This window comes from Streptopelia decaocto (assembly GCF_964273445.1).
Source record: "Streptopelia decaocto genome assembly, chromosome: 18".
Taxonomy (NCBI): domain Eukaryota; kingdom Metazoa; phylum Chordata; class Aves; order Columbiformes; family Columbidae; genus Streptopelia; species Streptopelia decaocto.
In genome coordinates this window covers 6,243,449-6,266,209 of record NC_138673.1, presented here as the reverse complement: position 1 = coordinate 6,266,209, position 22,761 = coordinate 6,243,449, and the positions used below count along the sequence as shown (strand labels likewise).

Here is a 22,761-nt window from a genome sequence, read left to right as displayed (position 1 = left end):
TCTTGCTGGGATAACTAAAATAGAAAAGAAAGTCATAGTAATATTTGGCATTTTTAATTTAGGTTTGTTTTATTTAAGTTTAATGTTAATTCCATGCTGTGTTTCAGTAAGAACAATACAGATTCTGTATCTGTGGCTCCAGTCAGATATCCAGTAGTACAAATTAGCTTCAAGTTACACATACTGAACAAAAGAGGTTGAGCGAGCGAAGGGAGATGGGGAAAGGGGAGGGAGAAAGAAAAAATATTGAACACGCATGCAGGCTTATCAATGCCACCTTCAATGCTAACCTGCTTGGAGGAAAAGTAAAGAACAGGCAAGAATGAGCAGCCACGGATTGTTGAACTGTTACCAGCACCATGATTTTCAGCAACATTTCAGCAGTTTGGAAACTTCTTTTTTTATACAGTAAAACCACTACAATATATGTCCCAATGCAACCTGTAACTTCAAGCTAAACACCCAATTAAGTTTAAACATTGGTATAAAATTCCGTTTAAACAGTTATAAAAAAAGAAAAATGCCACCACATGCGTGCTACCCCGCCATAGCAAATCTCTCCCCTACGAATCTAACGGCCTTCGGGTGGAACATCCACTTCCAGTGGCGACCTCGCCACATCCGGCAGGAGACAATACAGTAATGCTGAAAGAGCTTTTACGCAGTCCTGTTAGTGTCTTAAAGAACCTAAAAGCTGGCACCAGTAAAATCCACAGAAATTCACTCTTGCCTTTAAGAACTTTTAAACTGTGTAAAAAAAAAAATAAAAATAAAGAAACCCAACAGGGCAGGAACCTAAATTCTGAGACCCAATGTAAAAGTCAGATTTGGTGGTTCTCAGAGTGACACTGAGGGTTTTTGTGGGGAAGGGGAAGGGTGGTCAGAGATGGGTTCTCTTGTTGGCCTTTGTGTCTCACTGGTTTTCATCTTCCACATCCTGCAGCGCTTCTCTATTCTGTTCTTCACCTATGAAAGTGTTTAGAAGTAAGGAAGACATTAACTTTTAGAAATGAGACCCACAGAATGGCTTAACAAGCGTCTAGAGATTAATAGTTTCATGCAAGTACAGACGCTCACTCGCACGCTTGCATACGTAACACACACAGACTCAAACCAGCCAGTTCTGGAGTGAAGCGTTTCCATGGAAATTAAGCCTTATAATCACCTCATCGTATTTCATACAGAACTGTAGCACAGGCTATTAGAAGACATAAGGACAAACAAAACCACCCTTTCTGAAAAACTGAGACTTTGTGTGTGATTGACGAGTCCTGTTGATCAAGAGATAAACAGCCAAGACAAACCCCATCAGAATGGCTGTAGATCAACATCCTTCTACCAGAATATACCTTCCCAAAAGCTCAGCTCTACTCCAGAGAGCACTGACATCTACTCACTAACTACGGAACTGAGACTAAAATAGCTTTTATAAAGTAACCCTGATGGCAGGTATTATTAAAGGTACCAAAAGTACAAAAAAACATCCCTACTTCAAGTCTAACATGACAAGAAACCCCTGGCTTGAGGTTATTAAAGGAAAATATTTTGTGGACATTCACTTCTCTTGACAAACAGCCAGTTTCGTCCTGTTCAACCAGGCTGCGACAGGCAGTAAAATGAAGTCTATATGGCCTGTAAAGAATCCTGGAGTAGGTATTTGGTTCTCAGCCGGGTGAGGTGCATGCGATGCCCTCTGCAGTGATTGCAACTGCACCAGGAAAAAGTTTAACATACTTTGGCTAATGCCACAACATGTGCATGATTAAATTTAACTGATAAGACAAACTGAAAAATATTTGTTTTACAATTAACCATGTGAAATGGTTCTCTCTTCAAGGGTGATAAACAAAAAATAGCCATTAAAAAAAATTAATCTGCAGTAATATCCAATCAAATGAGACTAATGACTTCCAGCATATAATCAGAATGCCTGCTCAGAGCATGTCCAGATTCAGAATTATCACCAGGTACCAGGCAAGGTAGATTTTGCAAGTGGTGGACTAAGAACACAAGACATTCAACACCAACAAAATTGACATTTATAATTATGCAACAGATCATTTAAGATAAGAAAGCAGAGGCCCTAACCAGGAAGACGATTAAAAGAAGATCTGAGCATGCTCTAGCCAATGCACTTAGGCAAATAATCCTGTATCAGGCAACAGTGAAAGTACTTTTCATGCCCAAATTCTTAATATCCATCCAGGTATGCAGCTCAATTCCCAAACACGTAAGTTACTTTGGATCTTAGTGAAGCAGATTGGACCTGGGGAGGGGTGACAGGTCACACATTGGCAGAACATGGCTTAGCCCTGGAACTGAGTCAAAGATACGAGCAATTTATCAGCAGCGAGAGTGACAGAGGCAAGCACGATTAGTGATCGGAAGAAAACTGATGCCAAAAAGTTCACTGAGCCATGACGAAGACTTACAAAGTAGTTTTTAGGAAATGAACAGTTGGACTTTCCTTTAGGAATCTATACAGCAGGAAAGAAGGGGAAAACAGGAATATGAAGATGACATTACAAGTAAATAAACTAAAGAGCTCATCTATGACATGGTTAGAAGGTACAGTAATGAGATGGGAGAGTATGGCAGCTGAGTAACACCTGACAGCTCTGTAAGCAACACGTGGCCCCTTGCAAGAGACTTCAGCACTAGAACAGAGGGTAACCCAGGAGCCAAGACCCAGCACATTTACAGTTTTCCCTGTTCCATCAAAAGCCTGAAGAAATAGGGGTAAAATGTGACCTGCAACGTTCAACACTCACGATGCTAAAAGCTATCAAGTAATAATGCTTCTTTTAAACAATCCCATCAATCCTACACAAAAAAAACAAGTAGTCAGTAAAACGTTAACAGATTCTACAACTGCTTTCAAATGGACCCCACACCACTAAAGTATCCTGCAGTAATGCTGTGTGACTATTACCATGCTTCAGCTAACATCTTACCAAAAAGTAAGATGTTTATCTATTTGAAGTTAAGCAGCAATGTTGTTTCAAGGCTTTATGAGTTTAAGTACCTAACACACTTCAAACAGGACTTTTTCTTCCCTCCAAGTTAAAAGTAAAGAAGTCAGCTCTTCCCACTTGTCTCTCAAGTACAATTTTTGCAGAAGAAAATACGAGTTTAATCTAATTGAAGCGTGTGTTTAATTCATTATGAATAATCAGTGGAACAGAAGGCCTAACTCAAAAAACCTAAACAAGTAAATTTATACTTAGCATTGTATGTGAAAGTGTAAGAGGAAACAATGCCAAAAAAAAAAAAAACAAACCCATTCTCAAATATTTAAATAACTATTAGATGTTAGCAAACAGAAACAATCAACGTCCCACCCACTAGTACTGTCAGGGGATAGAGTTGGTATTTGCTCTGGCAATAGCCGCAAACTAGCATTTTTAGGAGTACTGAAGAAAGTACCTCAAACATTTCCAATAGCAAATTAGATTTCCCAAAACTGTTTTTTGATTTTTTCCTTTACCAGTAACAAAGTGTTTTACAAAATCCCTTTTCCTCTTCTCATCATAGTCAATTCTTCATAAGAAGAGTACAAGAAAGTGCTGTAAGGTGATGAATGACACCACAGATGAATATGACGAGCCGTAAGAAAGAAAAGCTGAATTAAATGAAGTAACTGCTTCTAAAATAATCACAGATGACTAAACAGCCAGGTGGGGAGAGAAAAGTATTACTAATTCCACACCTCCTTGCAGGTAGTGTCATCCCATCAACTTATCCAGTGTTAAGAAAGGACAGAAGTTCGGAAAGGTCTATTATTAGGAAAAAAGTAAAACACCAAACCAATATGTATTTCCACATTCTGTCTTTCGGGCAGAGACTGGGGACAGCAGCATTTTAGAGCAGAGTTTACTCACCATCACCCTGCATGTCTGAAGTCCATAGTGTCAGATTATCACGTAACAACTGCATGATAAGTGTAGAGTCCTTATAGCTTTCTTCACTCAGTGTATCCAGTTCTGCAATAGCATCATCGAAAGCTGCTTTTGCCAACCTAAAAGCACAGAATAAATCAGATTTAACATGTTGCTAAACAGAATCCAGAAGCACACAGGTTAAGCCTGTGCCTCTGAACACCCATCTTCTAGTTTGGCTACATGACACCCATAGCATCTGTAACAAGGTTTCATATTATTTACCAGCGTTTAGACTTCCCCATCTTCCCAGCTACTACCTACCTGCAGGCACGATCAGGAGAATTAAGAATTTCATAGTAGAATACAGAGAAGTTGAGCGCAAGTCCTAAGCGGATGGGATGTGTTGGTGGGAGTTCTGTCATTGCAATATCACTAGCAGCTTTATAAGCCACCAAGCTGTTCTCTGCAGCCTCCTTCCTGTCATTGCCTGTGGCAAACTCAGCCAGATACCTATGGTAGTCCCCCTTCCTGGAAACAGAAATAAGAACAAGTCAGTAGTCCTTACTGCCAACCAGCCACTAAATTAACAGCTGAATTCTGAAACGGTTTGTATATTCACATAAAGGACATTGCTGCTGAATTATACTGTCTAGACAACAGTGCATTAGTACTTGAGTGAGTTTTAAACCATCAGACAGGAAAACCAGTTTGGCCTCACTTACTTTCTTTCATTAGTACATGAAATCATAGCATTTGCCTTCTTCATTACCAAACTGTGTCCCTGTACAACTGCATCTCATCTAAACTAGGCAAGATTTTGATCTGAAGGACAGAGATAATTCAACTACAGGGGAAAACACACTGATCATTTCAAGATCTAAACTACGCTTCATGCAGACTAGTGACTGCAGCAATGTGCTCCAAAGGCCAAGTTTCATATGGTACTGTAATTGTGAAGCTGACACTACATGAGTTATCCATCTACTGAATTTTCTTTTCTTTATGAAGAATGTACAGCTCATGCAAGAAAACACTTAAGCAGGGACATGATCTCTGTAGTGTTAGCACAATTAAAGAAAATGGTTCTTCCTTACACCTAAGAGCTACACAACAGCTTACATTAAGTTCTCATGACCTTACTCCAAAAAAACATCTATCCCAAACCACACCATTAGAACACTAACACCTCAAAAGTAGCCAAAAAGGGATGTTGGTTAGACATGACTAAACTGCCCTCTTCCTAGATGTTACTGTGGTTGAGTGAGCAGAAAACACATGTACAGCTACTTTATTTCTGTATCTAATTCAGGTAGAGTATGAGGTTCTTCTCTCACAAGAAGATACTTACATTTTGTAATAGAAAACCTTGGACTCGCCAGTGTTAGCTGCTGGAATGAGGTGTTTGTCCAGTACATCCAGAATGTCACAACAGATTAACTTCAGCTCAGTCTCAACCTATTTAAAAAAAAAAAAAAAAAAAAAAAAAAGATGAGGTTAGCACGTAAGACTAAGAGTTATTTCAAAAATATCAAATATCAAACAGGCAACATCATAAAAATCCAAGTGGGGCAGGACAGAAGAAAAACTACAACAAAATCAGCTGCTCCACAGATGCATTAAGCAAAACACTTTGGTGTAATTAGCTGGCACACAGAAGAGGCAAGGAGCGACATATGATGAAATGCATGACTCCCTGGAAGACATCTCGCTAGACAGTTGCATTAAGTCTGTCTCAGGACATAATTCCTTACTGCAAGGTTTGCACAACTCCTAATTCCTTACATTTTTGATCTGGGAAGGCAACAGCCAAGGGGACAATTTTCAGGTAATTAATACAAATCAGCTAAACTCCATTCCACCCCAGAGCTAAATGACACCTTAAGAACAAGTTTCTAGTGATGACTTGGGAGGCAAAGGTCTCACATTTAGAGCCTTAAGACAAAAATTATGCAGTATCAAAGAGAATAATGATGTGCCACACTGACAAAAAGGTCAGATACAAGAGGAAAAACTCCAGAAGATACAAACTTCAGAAGGAGGCAAAAAAGCAAAGCACGGCAAGTCAGAGAAATAGCAGAAATCATCAATACTAACAGGGAGATCTGTGGCCAAGGAAAAATCAATATATAAAGCCTTATTAAAAAAACAAATACTGGATTTTTAATAGCCAACGTTGAAAATATGGTCACATCACCTTTATTTTTTCTGATTTAGAATACAAGGCAAGGTCAATGAGCTTCGGTTTTACCACAGAAGTTTGATACCTGAAAGCAAAAAACTAAGAATACCCAAAAAAGGTAAAAAGTGTCTTTTGACATCAATATTGGACTTCCCATGTCATTCCCAGGAGAAGCGGTTGGTTCAGTGCAGAGAGGAGCCTGTTGCTGCTCTTTCATGATTTCTGCAGTAACTGTCATAGCTGCAGCTGAAGACAACTCTGGCTCAAGCTACTTGTATTACTCTAAAGTAAATGTTTTCAAGCAAAGGTATCAACATCAGCTACAAGAAACTACCAGTAGCTGCATGTCTTGGACCACAAGAGCAGCCCCACTCAATCCACTATGCCTTCCTATCCTCCCACCCATGCAGCTTTTTTCCTTCTTTCTTTAAGCATTTTTATTGCCATGTAATATCACCAGATAGCTCAAACTATTAGGGTTTTAACCACAACACCTATCTTTCAAAAGCTGTTATGGACCTGAAATAAATATAAAGCTGGCACATAGATACACATACCAATTTGTACAGAATGACTTAAGAGATTTGCAGAAGTTCCTTTTGAGAAAATAATCTACAGCAAATTTCAAAATTTCACGTACAAACAATGTCAGTATGCCCTAGCATTCAGAAGAAGGGTTAGATGCTATACTTAAAGGTACGCGACAAATGTTTAAGGAAGTTGCTGAAATGTGGTCACTTGTGAAGAATCTACTTCCTATATTCTTGGGCTACAAAAGCTATAAAACCTTTGGCCAGCAGTCAGTTCCTGCAAACTTCTTTCCTCTTGATCCTCTTTTTCAACGACTTCTTTTGCAGAGAGATCTTCAGCAAAACTGCAAAGAATTAAATCAATTTCTAATCCTCTTTTGTTAAAGAACCATACATGTACAAACTTTTAATTCATCTCAGACAGACCTTTGTCAGCTTTGCTTAAAGCATAAATCCCACAAGCTACTGGAGATCAACTGCTGTCCAGGGCAAAGTAAATGTCCCAACCAAGCTTAGTTTAAAAAGGTTTAATACAAATTGAGTTGATTAAGAGCAAAACAAAAAAACCCACAACAAAAGCCTAACAGATCTTTTATGAAAAGGATGGTTTCTAGACAGCAGCAAACCAGCAAAAGAGCCCACACTAAACCCATTCAGAGCACTCGGAAAAAGCAGGTTTAGGGTCTATGACCATTCCAGTTCCAAATATGACATTGGGTATTACAGGCTCTGAGCAGCAAGGAAAGACTTCTCATCCTGATAGGTACATACAAGCCCCTACAATCCACCCTGCCTCTATTTTAGCGGTAGTGCTGGCTTAATCAGACTACAGACTGTGTTCTTAGCTCTGCAGATACAAAAGCTCATAAACCACCCTGTGATCTAAATAAGGAAGCTTATTAGAAGCAACCAGGGGAAGAGTAACCTGTACTAGTTCTTCGACCTGTTTTAATATGTAGCCCCCAAAATAACTGCACCTCACAACCGAGATGCAGTATGAAACTAGAACGATAGGAAACCATTACTAAAGCCTGTAACGCACCTCCCTCCTGCTCCTGCCAAAACAGACAGACTGACCATTCAGATTTATGCCAATTCATAGCCCAACCTTTCTAGGAAGAGGTGAAGGAGAACAGAGCCTTGCAGCTGCCCCAGAATACAACCAGGTTGTAAGTCAGAGCACTAGAAACACACATTCTCATATGCCACAAATACAGACCAGTAAGAAGGTGAATACTTGTCCTATGCTAATAGGGAAGGGAGCTGGTTTTCTTGCAAGCAAGTGAACTGCATTATGTGCAGACATAACACCACTTCATCCTCTCAAGGATGAAGAACACAAGCCTCAGTGTGTTCTCATCTACAGAGATGCAGTCAGACGAGAAAGCCAGGGGCTTGACTTTTGTGTATCCAAATGGCCACAGGACCCACAAAAGCAGCCTGTCTGCAAAGGAAGCAAGTAAGTGGCATTTTCCCCCATGGCTGTATCTCGCTACATTTATCTTAAGTGGTTTAATAAAGTCACAGCCTGGAGCCTTCCATCATCTCTCAGTAGTGCATAGTGTACGCCCTAGACAAAACCAGCCCAGCCCTACTCTGACACCACCATCCCTCAAGTTCTGCTCCAAGTCACACTGGCTAGAAGCTCAAACAAACTGATGTACATCAAAACTGTCAAATAATTACTTCTACACAAACTACACCTTCCATTTCAACTTGAGCAGCACTCTTTAGCTGAGCAAGGTCATACCTGGTTCTGGTGGTAGGTGAAAAATGTGTTTTTTCTAGATTTCTCTCCAGCCCCCCAGTGCCTTACACTTGGCAGGTCAGCCCCCAGACAAGTGTTCTCCTTGGCACTTTTTTTGGTCAGAGCCTTTAAAGCCTAGGAAGGGTCTTCCAACAATACTCAACTTATTTTGAAGAGTACTACAACAGTGGGTATTTGTTGACAAGGCAGCATAATAACCAGAACTCTGCTGAGCCTGCACTGGACCTTATCTCTTCAGAGAAGCACTGAGCATGACACCAGGGCACAGGCACTACTGTTCCAGCAGCAACAGTTAGAAGCCTCATCTAAATCTCTGCAATATGTACTTCGGGCCCTTTCTGCTCCCACGCCATCTTGCCAAACCTTTTAACACTCTGCTTAGAGCAGATGTTAACTCACAGTAAGTCTCCCAGAAGCTACAAACAGGATCTGCTCTTCAGCTACAGATGACACACAGAAGGCCCTGGGAAAACTTAGGCTGGGCTCAAGTAGACACAGCTAATCTTTCTCCAGTACGGCACCACATTACAGTTCTCCACAGCACTCTTCCACCTAAAGCAACCATGACAGGTATTTAAGGATTTAACATGCTGTTGGCATGGCACTGCACTTCACATGGCCTCTCTCCCAACAGACACCTAAAGGACTACATACACATATTGCCTGCACACCAGTCTATTTTGCATGGTACTTGCTCTCTTTGCAAAGAGAGATGCAAAACAATGCCTTTTTTTTTACAGTCCTTTCAAAAACAAAAAGAGTATTTTCACTATTAAAGGTTCTTTGGCAAAAAATAAACACCCACAAAACATTGTGCAAAAAGAACTGGAAGCACACATTGCAAGACAAATTTAAACAATCACCAGACAGCTATTGTCCTATTTTATAGAATCTGTTACAAAGATTTTAGACATCCATCAAGAAATGGTATTTGGGACTGTATGTAACTGGCAGAGTCTCATCCCATCAGCATGCCAGCATAAAATTAGAAACTCACAACTTTAACAATTCCATGGAGGAACAGAAACCCTATGAGTCAACAGAACGCAGTCCAGAGTCATTCCTAAGAAAGGATTTCCAAGCCAACATCGTTTCCATTGGTGGTATATGAATCAGTGCCAGGTGATAGAACAGACTCCACTGTTTCTCTGGAAGTGAAGATCTGAACCATGTGGAGGAACTTGTCCTCAAAAAATGGCCATCAAGTTTCTGCAGAAAAGTATGGGATTTTAATAGTAACGGAGCATATCTGCTCCGTGTTAAACCATCAATTAAGGAAAGGGTGGAGGAGAGGGAACAACTCACTGTTCTAATAGCTGAAGGTTTCATTAGCCCTTACTGATGAAAGTCAAAGCTGGCTCCAAGTTCTCCATTTTAGGTAAAGTTGCACAGACTGACTAGACTCAGCATGAAGTTATGTGCATCAATTTTTCCCCTCTCTCCAGAGAGAGAAAATAGCAAGGCCCTAGAGGTTATTACATCCAAGTTTCACAGTTGAGATGACCAGGATATCTTAACACCCCGCCACCCCCAGCCCCAGGAACATGGAGTGCTTTATCTTAAATTAACTGCTATCAGTCTAATCGACCAACTTAGGGACCAAAACAAAAGTTTAAAATCTACATTTTAAGAACTAGTTGCTGTCAGAGGAGCCACACTACCTGAGCACTCATTTCAACACAGGCACAGCTGTCTGAGCTAATAACAGCTCTGCCAGTTCCATTGTACAAGACAAACTGGGCAACTATTCTTCACTGTCACCCAAATGCTCAGCACTCAGTTTACAGCAACTCCTGCCAACTTTCTGTCTGGGTGAAAAAGTAATAAAACAAGGCCAATGTACGTGAAATGCAACTATCATAGTGATAAGAAACAAGGTTAAGAGAGTCAAAGCAAGTGGCCATTTGGCTTTATGCTGCCTGTCTTTACGCCAAGAATACCACTTAAGATCCTTCCCCATTGGCAGTTCAACTGTTAATATTGTGAACTCTGTAGGACAGAGTCCTGCAATAGCACCAAGGGTCAACGTCTGTCTGATCCGAAGCAACTTTTATCAGAGTCAGAAACTTAACAGATGAACACCTCCTTTGACAGGGTAATTTTTTTAAAAAAAAAAAAGCTGCTTGGGATAAGTCAGGTGGAGGGGAAAGAATAAAGCACGTGTAGCCTCACTCCTGAGTAAGCAGGGAAGAAATAAAGTGCTAGGACAGTTCCAATACTTGGCAGATATGTAGATGTGCTGAAGGAAAAGCCATCCCTTTCTTCTTCGAGTCTACTGGCCTTTTGAGTGTTTACACAGAAACACCCAATCTCCCACCTTCACCAAGTATACTTAACCTCCAGACAAGGAACAAACCTCATCCTTTCAGGAGTGTCACCTTATTACAGGTCATCACACTGCGTGCAATCTAGAATACCAGAGCAGTTTATGGCAAGGGTATGAAAATGGGACCTTAACTAAATTACATTATGCCTTAACACCAACTACATCTTACCATTTGCCGATATTCCCGAATCATTTTTAATTTATCTTCTCCACCTTTGTTTTCTTCTTTCTGTTCAATGCTGCTGATTATTCTCCAGGAAGCTCTTCTGGCTCCAATCACGTTTTTATATGCAACAGAAAGCAGGTTTCTTTCTTCCACTGTCAACTCCACATCCATTCCAGCCACTTTCTTCATTGATTCAACCATTTCTAAGAGGAAAAGGTTAGAAATTATTGTCACAGCTAAAGCATCTTTCAAACCACTCAACAGAAGTTGGATGTTAATGATAGCTTATGAAAACAGGCTTCCTCCTCCCTTTATACAGTTTTTCCTCACTTCTATACTGGAGTGTTCTGAACAAATCAATGAGCATGGGTATACAAAGAAGGTATCTGATGTTCTTTTAAATACATTTGACAAGGGTGCCAAAAAATTCTTTAAAGGTAGTTGATTGGTTTGTTGTTAGCTTTTGGTGGTGGTTTCTTTTGTTTGTGGTTTTGTTGTTGAGACACAGACAAAAAGGATCTAGCATTAGCAGCAAACGCGTTTTTCACAGTGGATAATAGTTATCAGTACAATCCTACAGGAATAGGTGTTCTTCAAAGCACTTCAGAAGAGACAATGAACAGTGAAAAAAGCATGAGCAAATGTAAGCAACCCTTCAGCACAGAAGGATAAACTGAAGAATTACAGAATGCACCACTGATTTGCTAAGTGGAATACAGTGTAACGTGGTAATTAACCAAAAAATAAAACCCAGATTTCAAGAGCTGTGGAGGAGTACTGCTATTAGGGAAGGAAGTCAAAGTTCCAAGAGGAAACAACCAGAAGAAAAATTAGGTGCTTGGAGAAGTAACAAAAGTGTCATCCTGAGGATAGCCAGAGCAACCATATCCACCCATGCCAAGCAGCTATTTACACTGAAAAGTAACACACAAAATATAAATTAATTTATATTTATAGTTTAAACCTTTTGAAGAGGACTTCTAAACCTGAGGTTAAAAAAATTACTAAATATAGCTTTCCTATACTCAAGTGGAAGTGAAAGCTTGAACTACTTAAAGAAGGTTATAGTCCTTTCATTACCTAACCACACTATGATTACTTGTGACATATTAGAAAAATAAAAGCAAAAAATGTTAAATATATACTAATTGAGAGCCTAGTATGAAACACCCAGGAATCGTAGGTTTTGTCTTGCCACACAGTGCTTCAGTTCATTTACTATTTACCTTCCAGCTTCCAGAACTGGTGGGAATCCCCACTGACATAAAAGTAAGACCATTAATGAAGGAGACTAAGTCTTAACTTAGCATCTACTCAACAGCACAACTGTTCCATTACTATCTGCCAGGTAAAATGACATGAAAATGTCATTTTTAGCTTCTGCCAAAGCACAGTTATGTGATAAGGCTATGTCTCCTGTAATATGCTGCTTTCCTGTTCTGTAGCCTATTTACCTTACACACTGTGCTGGTTTTGGCAAGCACAGAGTTTTGTTTTGTTTTTTCACAGTAGCTACTATGAGGCTACATTTTAAATTTGTGCAGAAAAGAGTGTTGGTAACACACGGATGTTTCAGTTACTGCTCAGCAGTGCTTACACAGAGTCAAGGACTCCTCTGCTCCTCACCCCAACCACCAGTGGGCTGGGGGTACAAAAGAAGCTGGGAGGGGAACCAGCCAGGAGAGCTGACCCCAACACACCCAAGGGGTATTCCACTCCATATGACATCATGCTCAGTACATAAAGCTGGGGGAAGGAGGAGGAACGTGGTGGGGCATTTGGAATGATGGCATTTGTCTTCCCAAGTAACTTACACATGGAGGCCTGCATCCCTAAGGATGGCTGTGCACCTGCATGCCCACATGAATTAGCAAATGAATTCCTTGCTTTGCTTGCATGCACAGCTTTTGCTTTACTTATTAAACTATCTTTACCTCAACCCACGGGTTTTCTCACTTTTATGCTTCCAATTCTCTCCCCCACCCCACCGGGGGGGAGTGAGCAAGCAGCTGCATGGTGCTTAGTTGCTGGCTGGGGTTAAACCACAACACACACTCATCATTCCTCCCCCTTCACTTTACCTCCTTATGCTCTGCTGTGTCATGGCAGCACAAGCAATGGGAAACTAATGAAGCTTCACTGTCAGTTTTTTTACTCAGGTGCCAAAACTTGCAATCTTAGCAGGCATAAGCTATTTCAGCAATGGGAAAGTGTAAGCTCAATCTTCTTCCCTGGCAGGAACAATGTTATCAGTCTCCAACAGGTCTCCACATGCGTAGTGGCTTTATTCTTCCCAGAAGTGGAAAAAACACATCCTTACCTCTAACCAGTAGATTTTGCTTCTCCAGATCACAGAAACAAACAAAAAAACCACCAAGGATTTGATAAGACTTTTACAAAACAACATCCTGTCTTGCTTTCGTATTACCTGAATTTTTAAGATTATTCATCATTATGCAAGAGTACAGCATATGTATATCTTCTCTGATAGAAAACTAATTCTATACAAAAATAAAGCCATTTATGCTTGACAACAGAACAAATATTTTATATTCTAAGTGCAGCTTTACCTATCTGGAAGATTCTACAGGGAAGTGAAAAGATCAGAGACCATTCAAGACAAAATACACGTCTGAGATTACACTTCAGTAGGAAGGATTACTGCAGTAATGACAACTCACTGCATACACAATCCAGAGATGCTAATGCTGCACTGTGGATAAAGTAGTGTTATGCGGATTCAAAAAGACAGATATTGTAGTTTAACTGGTCAAATTCCAGCCTTTCATTTGATTGTGGCTGTCACCTCATTCTGTTACTGTCAGATCATGCCACCATCAGAGCAGGAAATCCCAAAAGTGTAAACTGTGTAAGGACAGGGGAATATTCCAGAGAATGACACACTTGCCCTACATTTATATCCTTCCACAGGCATTTACTGCTGGTCATTATAAAAAATATCAAAATAAACAGACATTTGGTCTGATCAGGTCTGTATATTCTTACGGAATAAAGGCATTTAACTGAGACTCAAAACAACTGCCTAAGATACTAAACTATAATAACGCCCATGCCATTTTTTAATAACATTCTACTACTATGGTTAAGATGCTTGGCTCCTTATTGCAAATGTTGCTGAGTCACCTCCGGCCACTGTGGAGTAACAGTAGGGACACAAAGGACTGGGACAGTGGTTACCACTACACTGAGTGCTACCTACAAAGTGGTTCACCACAACCAGTGTTCAGAGAAGGCTCAGTACTAGTCTTGTACTTGTTCATTCTTGGAATGAACAAAAGATGATCAGTAGCAAGTCACAAGAACTCAGAGTATCTGATCTTAAACTGTTGTGTATAACCTCTCAGTTTAGTAGCAGCAGGAAACACAAAGCAACCAACATCATGTCAATTTTTCAGAAGGGTTCCAGCAGGAGGAACTACAGACCCATTAGCCTAACACTCACAAGGGGTCAAGCTGACAGGAATTACATAAAAGAAATTGAGTGGATATATGCATAAATTGTATATTGTAGAGCGTGGCCTTCTGTAAACACAAGTAATGCCTCACAGATCTACCGTGATGCTTTGAATGAGTCAAGCATATGGACAAGGAAGACATGATTGATATAGTCTACCTGGATTTCCCAAAGGCATTTGACAAGGTCCCTCACCCAAGGTTCTTTAAGGAACTCAATTGCCATGGGATAGGAAGAAAGTCCTCACATGGATAAGCACTTGGCTGAAAGACAGGAAACAGGGTATGAGTATAAGACTCAAGTGTTCTGGACAGAGAAAGATCACCAGTGGACTCACACAGTGATCTGTGCTGGGAAGCATGCTAACATTTGTAAGAGATCCAGAAAAACTGAAGCAAATAGTAAGTCCTAACTTAGTACCAGCAAACTGCTAAGAACAAACACCAAAAAAATAGAGCTGAAGAAATAAGGGCAAGTGTATTTTCATCATTAAGTGAAAAGTGTAACTGTGAAGATTAATGCCTGTACATTTCATTTTCCCTAGAACTGCAGGCCTACACCTGGCATCAGTGGGTATCATCCTATTCGCTACAATGATTAGCTCCAAATTCAAGCCAAGAAAAGACAGGGCTCATTCTTCCATCCATTAGGAAACTTTTCACTGAACACACTATTACACTGCCTGCATTAAGTTTTTCTGTTCTCTTAAGAAATCCTGCATTTGCCAAGTAAGACTTAGATGGCTAAACCAGCCCAGCGGCTTGTGGGGAGGTAGACTGGTGGCTTTCCCCTCTATTCCTGTCAATTCCATTGCAGCAACTCCACACTTGTTTGACCTCTCAACTGGCTGATTCAGGTCAGCAGCTCACAAAAAGAAAAAAAAAAAAAAAATCTTGCTTATAAATTAGAGAACTGAACTGGCTCTAAAGGTCAGGCTAGAACCCAAGTAAACTAAGAAGTAGCGATGGAAGAGACAATACCCCTCATTGAACAGTGAGCTGTCAAATTAGCTCACCCCACTTTGCAGCACTGCACCTTTAATTTCTAAAAAAGTATAAAATTAACACATTTATCCTTACACACGACATAATTTTTCTATAAAGGTCTTCATGTGCTTGAAGCAGCCTGAGTAGATTGTTACAGGCAAGTAAAAGCAGGGTACAAGTGCTGTTTTAGGGAACAGAACTCAGATACTAAAAATTCATAATCCTATTTTAAGCTCCATATCTAGAGCATGCCACGCATCACAATGTACAAGTTTTATACAAATGAGCATAAAAGAACCTAACAACTATATTTGCACAAGACAACCAACAGACAGAGAGGGGGAAAAATACTGAAGAATATCCACCCTGCACAGTAGTTTAGACTATGATTTTGTTGAGAAAGCAGCAGGTTATGCTGCTATTCCTTGAATAAGGTTTGCAACTGCTGGTACAGCCACGACACTTCCAACATCTGATTGCATGACTCTGCAATTTACAGTTCTACAAGGCATACTTGTACTTTTATGCACTTGGAGAAATAGATGGGTTAAGGCCAAATTATTCGAGCAACAGTGGCATTACACAAGCCTTTCTTGCAACAAGAACATGATTTCTAAGTCATCACTACCATCTCTTCAAGGTGTGAACATACGTTTTTCTAAATAAAAGAGGTTTTCTCCAGTATTTGTAACAAAAATTCTAGTTTGAAAGCAAAGATAGGCAAATCTAAAGAATGAGTCTTTTCATACTGCCTGCTTGACTGAGATATGCTACTAAGTGATCTTCGAATACAAGTACTGAAGTAATTTAACAGACACAAGCTCAGCTTCTGGACTGCTTGCAGAGAACCAAACCATCTAATTGTAGATGTTTGTCTCCTTTGGTTGTTCTTGCTACCTCAGGGGATTCAAGGCCATTAAAAAAAAAAAAGTAGTCCTCTCTCAAACAACTCATCATGATCAGAAGTTAATTTTTACAGCCCAGTAAGTAAACAATCACCATAAAAAAAACAAAACAAAAAAAAATCTAATTCCTCCATCATTGTCTTGGCCATATTCTATGCACCTCTTATATTCCTACATTTCTTAGGCATATATCAAGATTTTTCTGCCTTTTAGCACTTTCACATTTACCCAATTCAGAGACAAAGAAAGCAGTCATACCCTACATCACCAGAACAGTAGACCTTTGACAGACAGATATAAGTACTAACCATTAACGGGGGGGGGGGGGGGCGGGGAGGGAACAACACAAAAACACCCTTAAATGTGTTTGACATTTGCTCGAAAGAAACAGGTCCTCTGCAAACTGAAATTAATATGCAACTTAAATTCTAATTTGTGACATAGCTTATTGATTGATTCTTCACTAGGCTGTGATTTCAAGACCTGCTACTATGAGGTAATTTTTTTCTAAAACAGGTTCAAATCTTGAATCAGGTCTACTGCTGCACACCTTACTGCCTTTAGAATAGAAGACACATTTCCCTGATAGACAATTTATAAAAACATGGAGGAGTCAGCAGTTAGCTTGCTGTATCAGGAGTCAGGAGAGCTGTCAAATAGGGGTCTTTTTGGTTGTGGTCTTTTTTTGTTTGGTTGGTTTTTTTTGTGTTGTTATTTGTTTGTTGGTGAGGTCACCCCTCAGTCTCCTCCAAGCTAAAGAGCCCCAGCTCACTCAGCCTTTCCTCATAAGGGAGATGCTCCACTCCCTTCAGCATCTTTGTTGCCCTGTGCTGGACTCTCTCCAGCAGTTCCCTGTCCTGCTGGAACTGAGGGGCCCAGAACTGGACACAATGTTCCAGATGTGGTCTCACCAGGGCAGAGCAGAGGGGAAGGAGAACCTCTCTGACCTACTGACCACCCCCCTTCTAAACCACCCCAGGATGCCACTGGCCTTCCCGGCCATAAGGGCCCAGTGCTGGCTCATGGTCATCCTGCTGTCCACCAGGACCCCCAGGTCCCTTTTCCCTACGCTGCTCTCTAACAGGTCATTCCCCAACTTATACTGGAACCTGGGGTTGTTCCTACCCAGATGCAAGACTCCACACCTGCCCTTGTTATATTTCATTACATTTTTCCCTGTCCAACTCTCCAGCCTGTCCAGGTCTCTGGATGGCAGCACAGCCTTCTGGCGTGTCAGCCACTCCTCCCAGCCTGGTGTCATCAGCAAACTTGCTGATAGTCACTCTATTCCCTCATCCAAATCATTGATGAATATATTGAATAATATAGGCCCCAGTACTGACCCTTGAGGCACTCATGTATTAGCAAGGTAATTTCACAGACCAACACAATGCTACTTATTTCAATTGTATTCAGAAAAAAAAAAAAAGGACAATTTATATTTATATCACATTCTATTAATATTTGAAAGAAGAGCAGTGAGATTTCTTTCAAAGCTTCATGGCACGTTGTGATTTGTCATGACATGCCTAAGCAGATCTGTGAAGATAGACAACCAAATCTCTTAATATCTCTGGGGATCAGGGCTTAAGTGCTACTTACACTGCAGGAATATCTAGAAAGTTGTCCCCTTAATCTGGGCCAATATACCAAGGACAGTATAGGTACAGGACTAGATTTCCAAAAATTCACAAGTACAGCTTCCAAGACTTCAAAAATTCTGTAAGTGGGTCAGGTAAGTAACACCCAAGAAGCTCCATTTAGATGCTCACCATAAGTGCTGCTATAAATGCCATCAACCATACACAAAGAACCACCCGCCACACACCACTCTTCTCAAGTCTCAAGGAGAATGAATATGGGACAGAACTTAATGCTATCCTAACATTAAACATGAAAAATTGTCATTTCACACTCGCAAGAGATTTGTATGCCAGCATATTTATAGACAGTACTTACCATCACACCATTTTATATGTGCCAATTAATAACCGTGACCTTATGCTCATGTATCTCAGACTAAACTGAAGAGCAAAATTAAGAATAACTTACACTTTCACCATACTGCTTCCCAAACCATTTTGTTCACAGATTTAGCAGTCTCAGTTATGATCTTGGCAGAACTGCAGTATTTCATATAAACAAGAACAAATTATGCCAATGATTTTTAATTGTTTCAGCTGAACTAGAACAGAGAACTAGATGCTACAGCAGTATCTACAGTACCTATTTTTCCACATCATGGACATGAGATACATAAGATGCATTTAGAACAGCTGGCAGATTAGAGGGTGCTACTTAAATTTGTTTAACCAACTTGAGTCCAACAAACTTTGGAAGTCTAAAACCACAGCACTGATTTAAGCCTGACAACTTTAAGTTTAGTGCTTCCTCCTAAGTGATGACCTAATGAGTCTCATCACTGAGAAGCAAAATAGCATAAGAAGTCCTTTACATTTCAATCTAGCCAGCTTGTTCGCAAACATCCACAATACTGGTAGAATAGAAAGTCCATCAAGGGAAATGCTGCACCGAGGCAATTCCTACTAATCAATTTTTATTAGTTGACAGGAAGACTGATTGTTTTGCATCACAGATCTCTACAATGGAATAGAGTCTCATTACTTTCTAAAGAACTGATTTATCACTGACTTAAGAGAACACCAGAAAGACAATCATGCCTCAAAAGCTCCCAGAGATGATGAATGCTTCAGGATGTCAGCCAAGCATCCAACTTGGGTTTCCACTCAAACCAAAGCCAACACTTTGAGTTGCACTGACTAATCCACGCCAGGTGGAGAACCCTTTCCTCCCGACTCACCAAACCAACTCCAGCAATGCTGCTGGAATCGGGACTGGGGGTCAGGGGAAAGGAAATGGATCTTCCAGCTCACACTCTTTAGGGTAGGCAATAAGTACTAAAAAAAAAAAAAAACAAACACCTAGCAGAAGTTGCACACTTACTGTGTAATACGGAATTACACACTTCCCTTCGCCCAACTCATAGAATCACTGAACCATTTCGGTTGGAAAAGACCTTTAAGATCATCAAGTCCAACTGTCAACCTAACACTGCCAAGCCCACCTCTAAACCATGTCCCTAAGAACCTCATCTATGTATCTTTCAGTCAAGTTGTACCCCAATATCTGGTTTTGGGGGCATATTTTTTTCTGTAAGTCCTTACAGTTATTGTGGAGACTGTCTGACTTCCATCATTTAGTGGAATTCTTAGTTCTACCTAATTTCCCTGCTGGAACTACCACAGAATGAAGTCTTATTCAGGCCTTCTCTTTTTGTTGTAGTTTCTATTTTCCTCCCCAAAACCATGCATTTTTCAGATGTTTTGCAACAGTGCTATCAAAAGCTAAACACAACTCAGTAAAAATATGTTATTTGCAAGAAATTCATCATGTTGTCTATGAAAATTACAAACAAAGTATATGGAGTGTCTTCCTACCTCTAAATGAAGTCTAACTGGATTCACACTTTTTACATACAAGGCTATTTCACTTTAAATGAATAAGCATAAGGTTTGAGGGCAAAAGCAACAATGTCAGAAGAGTAACATAATTTTAAAAAATTAAAGGTCCTTTCTTTTATATGCAATGGAGATACATTGAAAGAAACAGTCACAAGACATTTTTGAGGCAAGAGACACCATCTAGGGTTGCGAGTTCCTCCCTTCTACCACTTTTTCCCTAGACATTAAGTGATCAGACATAGTGCACAAACTTCCAGGGGAAAAAAGGATGAGAACACGATGCTGGAAAAGTAAAATTATATGTAGTAATTTCTACTACATAATGAACGCCTATGCGTTTTCTTCAGGCAATGAAGTACCATGTACTCGATCCTTCCAGGGTGAGAGCTCGCTCTCTTTGCCAGGGGCAGCAGAATCCCGTACTGAAGGCGAAGGAAGAGAAAGGAAGGCGCTGGCCCCCTCCCGCGGGACCCCCGGCCTCGCCCCCCGAGGGGGCCGGGCACCCACCTTCCGGAGAGCGCGGCCCTGGGCGTTGTCTGCGCCGAGCCGCCCTCAGCCCGCACCGCCCAGCTCGGGCCCGACAGAACCGCCTCAAGCCGCCCCGGTCAGCGGCACCAAGAGGGGCAGCAGGGTCTCTTTGTCGGGCCCCCCGAGGCGGGGGCGGCTCCCCTGCCCCCCCTCGCCCCCCCGGGACTCGCCCTTCGCGGCCGCCATTTTATTCCCGGCTTCTGCCGCCACCGCCCCCCGAACCGGGCTCCGCCCAGGCCCAAGCCACCCACTCGTTCAGGCCCCCCATCCCCAGCTCCACCAGCCCCTTGGGGCGCTCCCAGTCGCCATTTTGTCCGGGCCCCCCTCCTCCGCCCCTGCCCCCCCTCCCCCGCCCAGCCGCCATTTTGTGGCCGCTCCCTCCCTCTCCCCTTGGCCTTGCACGGCCTTCCCAGCCACCGCTCACCATCGTAGCGCTCGGCCTGCTCAGCCAACTTGGCCTGATAGACGAGGTCCTCCCGATCGTCCATGTCGTGCAGGCGGGGCGGCGTCGGGGACTGCACGGGGCGGATGGAAGCCGATGGGTCTGGGGGCCTCAGCAGCTAACCAGCTCGCTGCTCTCCGGGCAAATATGGCGGCAGCACCTCCTCCCGCTGCATCCGGGCACTTCCGCAAGTGCGCGCATGCGCCCTGTGGCCTCCCATGGCAACGGCGGCTCCCTGGCAACGGGTGGGAGGCGGCGGCCGGGGCCGCGGCGGCGGGAGGCGGCGGCCCGGGGGTGGCGGGGCCGGAACCGCCCGCTCCCCCGCCCGGTTGTCGCGGGGCCGCAACCGAGAGGGCGCCGTTGTTGTGGGGAGGCGGAGGGGCGAGGTGCGGGGTTGGGGTGGGGCCGGGTCCCCGCCGGGCAGACCCCGCGGCCAGGGCTGGGCGTGTGGGGGGAGCAGCGTTTCCCTCAGAGCGGCTCTTTCTCTCAGGGAACGTGTTTCTGCTGCCCTCAAACGCTGACGATACTACTTGAGTACCTCTCGGTTTATTTTTGTACCGGGTATGCTCTACACATAATGGTGAACCTAGAAATGAGTGAAAGGCAAAACGTCCCATTTAGCAAGACTTCTGCAATCTCTGCCGTGTAAAATGTAGGACATGATAATTTCACAGTTCTAAGAGGCTACAAGAACTAGAACTTGAATGTTTCTCAAGTTCCACACTGAGTATTTATTAAAAAAAAATGGAGCATACACTTCAATAGTTGACCAAACGCCTCAGTTTCCGAAATCTGAATGGTTGGAGAAAACTGAAATGGATTAGGCTCAGCTGGCATTAATTTAATCTTCACGGATTTGCTCGGGGTAGCTGTGAATACAGTCTCGTTATCGCTCTTTTTCCAGGATGAGCGGCTGGGGACTCTCAGCCTTCCTGAGGCGCAAACTGCACAAAGGCCTCTGGAATGGTGGATGTACAGCAGAGACCGAGCAGGTCCTGCCAGGTATCCTTCTATTTACTCCCTTGTCTTGTGCCCGCTGAAATGGGCTCCCGATGTGGGACTGAGGGGCACACACGTAAAGCACAGCTGTAAAAAATAGTTTATTGTTTCCTGATTCGTTTTAACACATTTCAGTCGGTGAAAAAGAGCTTTAGGATATGTAAAATTAACAAAACCGTATTGTTTTCTTACAAATAAAGCTAAAAATGTAACAAAATGATTATTGTAACACTGTTTGCTTACCCAGTAAAACAACGGTCTGCTTCCATGGGATATTTTGGGCCATAACTCTTTTTCAAATCTCAGGATTATCTGATCAGAATTCCATAAAAGGAAAAAAACAGATATTAGCATGTCTGGACTAAGGTAAAAATTGTGTGTCAAGTCCAGAATAAAAAAATACTATTTTCAATTTAGTTGAAATACAACCAGGAAATGCTGATTTTGTTGAAATTGGAAATTATTGTATGCCTTTACCTCTGAATTGTTTGTAAATACGTGGTACCATTACCAAGGCGGTTCTGGTAGGCACCCAAAAGATCCCAGCAGTATAGAGTTACCATACGTTTGGTAAATATGCTAAAACTCGTTGTGACTTGCAAATCACCTGTGCACTTCATAAATCTTGACCATAAAAGCCTATTATTCCAGCAACTGAGATTAGTTTTGTATGGGGAGATCTGCATAATAAATCAGATGTACATCTATTTGGGAACTTTTCTGTGATCCTCATGTTCAGCAGGTACTGAAGTTGTAGAGAGCTCAACAAGATAAATAAACCAAGCCACTTGAAGCATATTTATTTGCCAAACTTGAGGTGCATGCTGGACTTCATACACTTGCTGAATACCGGTATTGTGTCTAAATACTTCAAATATTTTTGAATGCACTCGTTACAGGTGGCACATAAATATTTAGAAATTGGTCTGGGATTTGGGAAGCCCGATGAGTAAACAGTCTAATGCAGGGAAATACTCATGCTGATGCAATCCTTGCTTGTCCCTTGCACCCTCAGCTTTTACATGAGTTGATTCAACCACTAGTGCAGCCAAAAAACATTGTTGGAAGGAGGGTGAAAGGAAAGCAGGGCCGAT

At 41.8% G+C, this 22,761-nt stretch overlaps 1 protein-coding gene across 2 annotated transcripts; it reads right to left on the bottom strand.

Moving 5' to 3' along the window:
* Positions 1 to 38: 38 nt before the first annotated feature.
* On the bottom strand, positions 39 to 20,854 carry YWHAE (tyrosine 3-monooxygenase/tryptophan 5-monooxygenase activation protein epsilon). 2 transcript variants are annotated; one of them, XM_082068361.1, is made up of 7 exons: positions 20,651 to 20,854; positions 10,854 to 11,053; positions 5,230 to 5,336; positions 4,203 to 4,409; positions 3,882 to 4,018; positions 2,433 to 2,477; positions 39 to 966 (listed from the first exon to the last, which is right to left on the bottom strand). In XM_082068361.1, exons 1-6 carry the CDS (start codon positions 20,712 to 20,714, stop codon positions 2,470 to 2,472), a joined length of 723 nt encoding a protein of 240 aa, XP_081924487.1. In that variant the 5' UTR covers positions 20,715 to 20,854; the 3' UTR covers positions 39 to 966; positions 2,433 to 2,469. The 2 variants fall into 2 exon arrangements, with proteins under 2 accessions (XP_081924487.1, XP_081924486.1); XM_082068360.1 differs by lacking the exon at positions 2,433 to 2,477 and having other exon boundaries at positions 20,651 to 20,853.
* Between the last annotated feature and the right edge of the window lie 1,907 nt (positions 20,855 to 22,761).

Bases quoted from the DNA above. Each gene is read 5' to 3' on its own strand.
- YWHAE (XM_082068360.1), bottom strand. From the start codon at position 20,714: ATGGACGATCGGGAGGACCTCGTCTATCAGGCCAAGTTGGCTGAGCAG. The intron at 5,337-10,853 runs GTAAGATGTAGT...TTTTTTAAATAG, and splicing joins TTCGGGAATATCGGCAAATG to GTTGAGACTGAGCTGAAGTT. The intron at 967-3,881 runs GTGAGTAAACTC...ACACTTTCATAG, and splicing joins TTCAGACATGCAGGGTGATG to GTGAAGAACAGAATAGAGAA.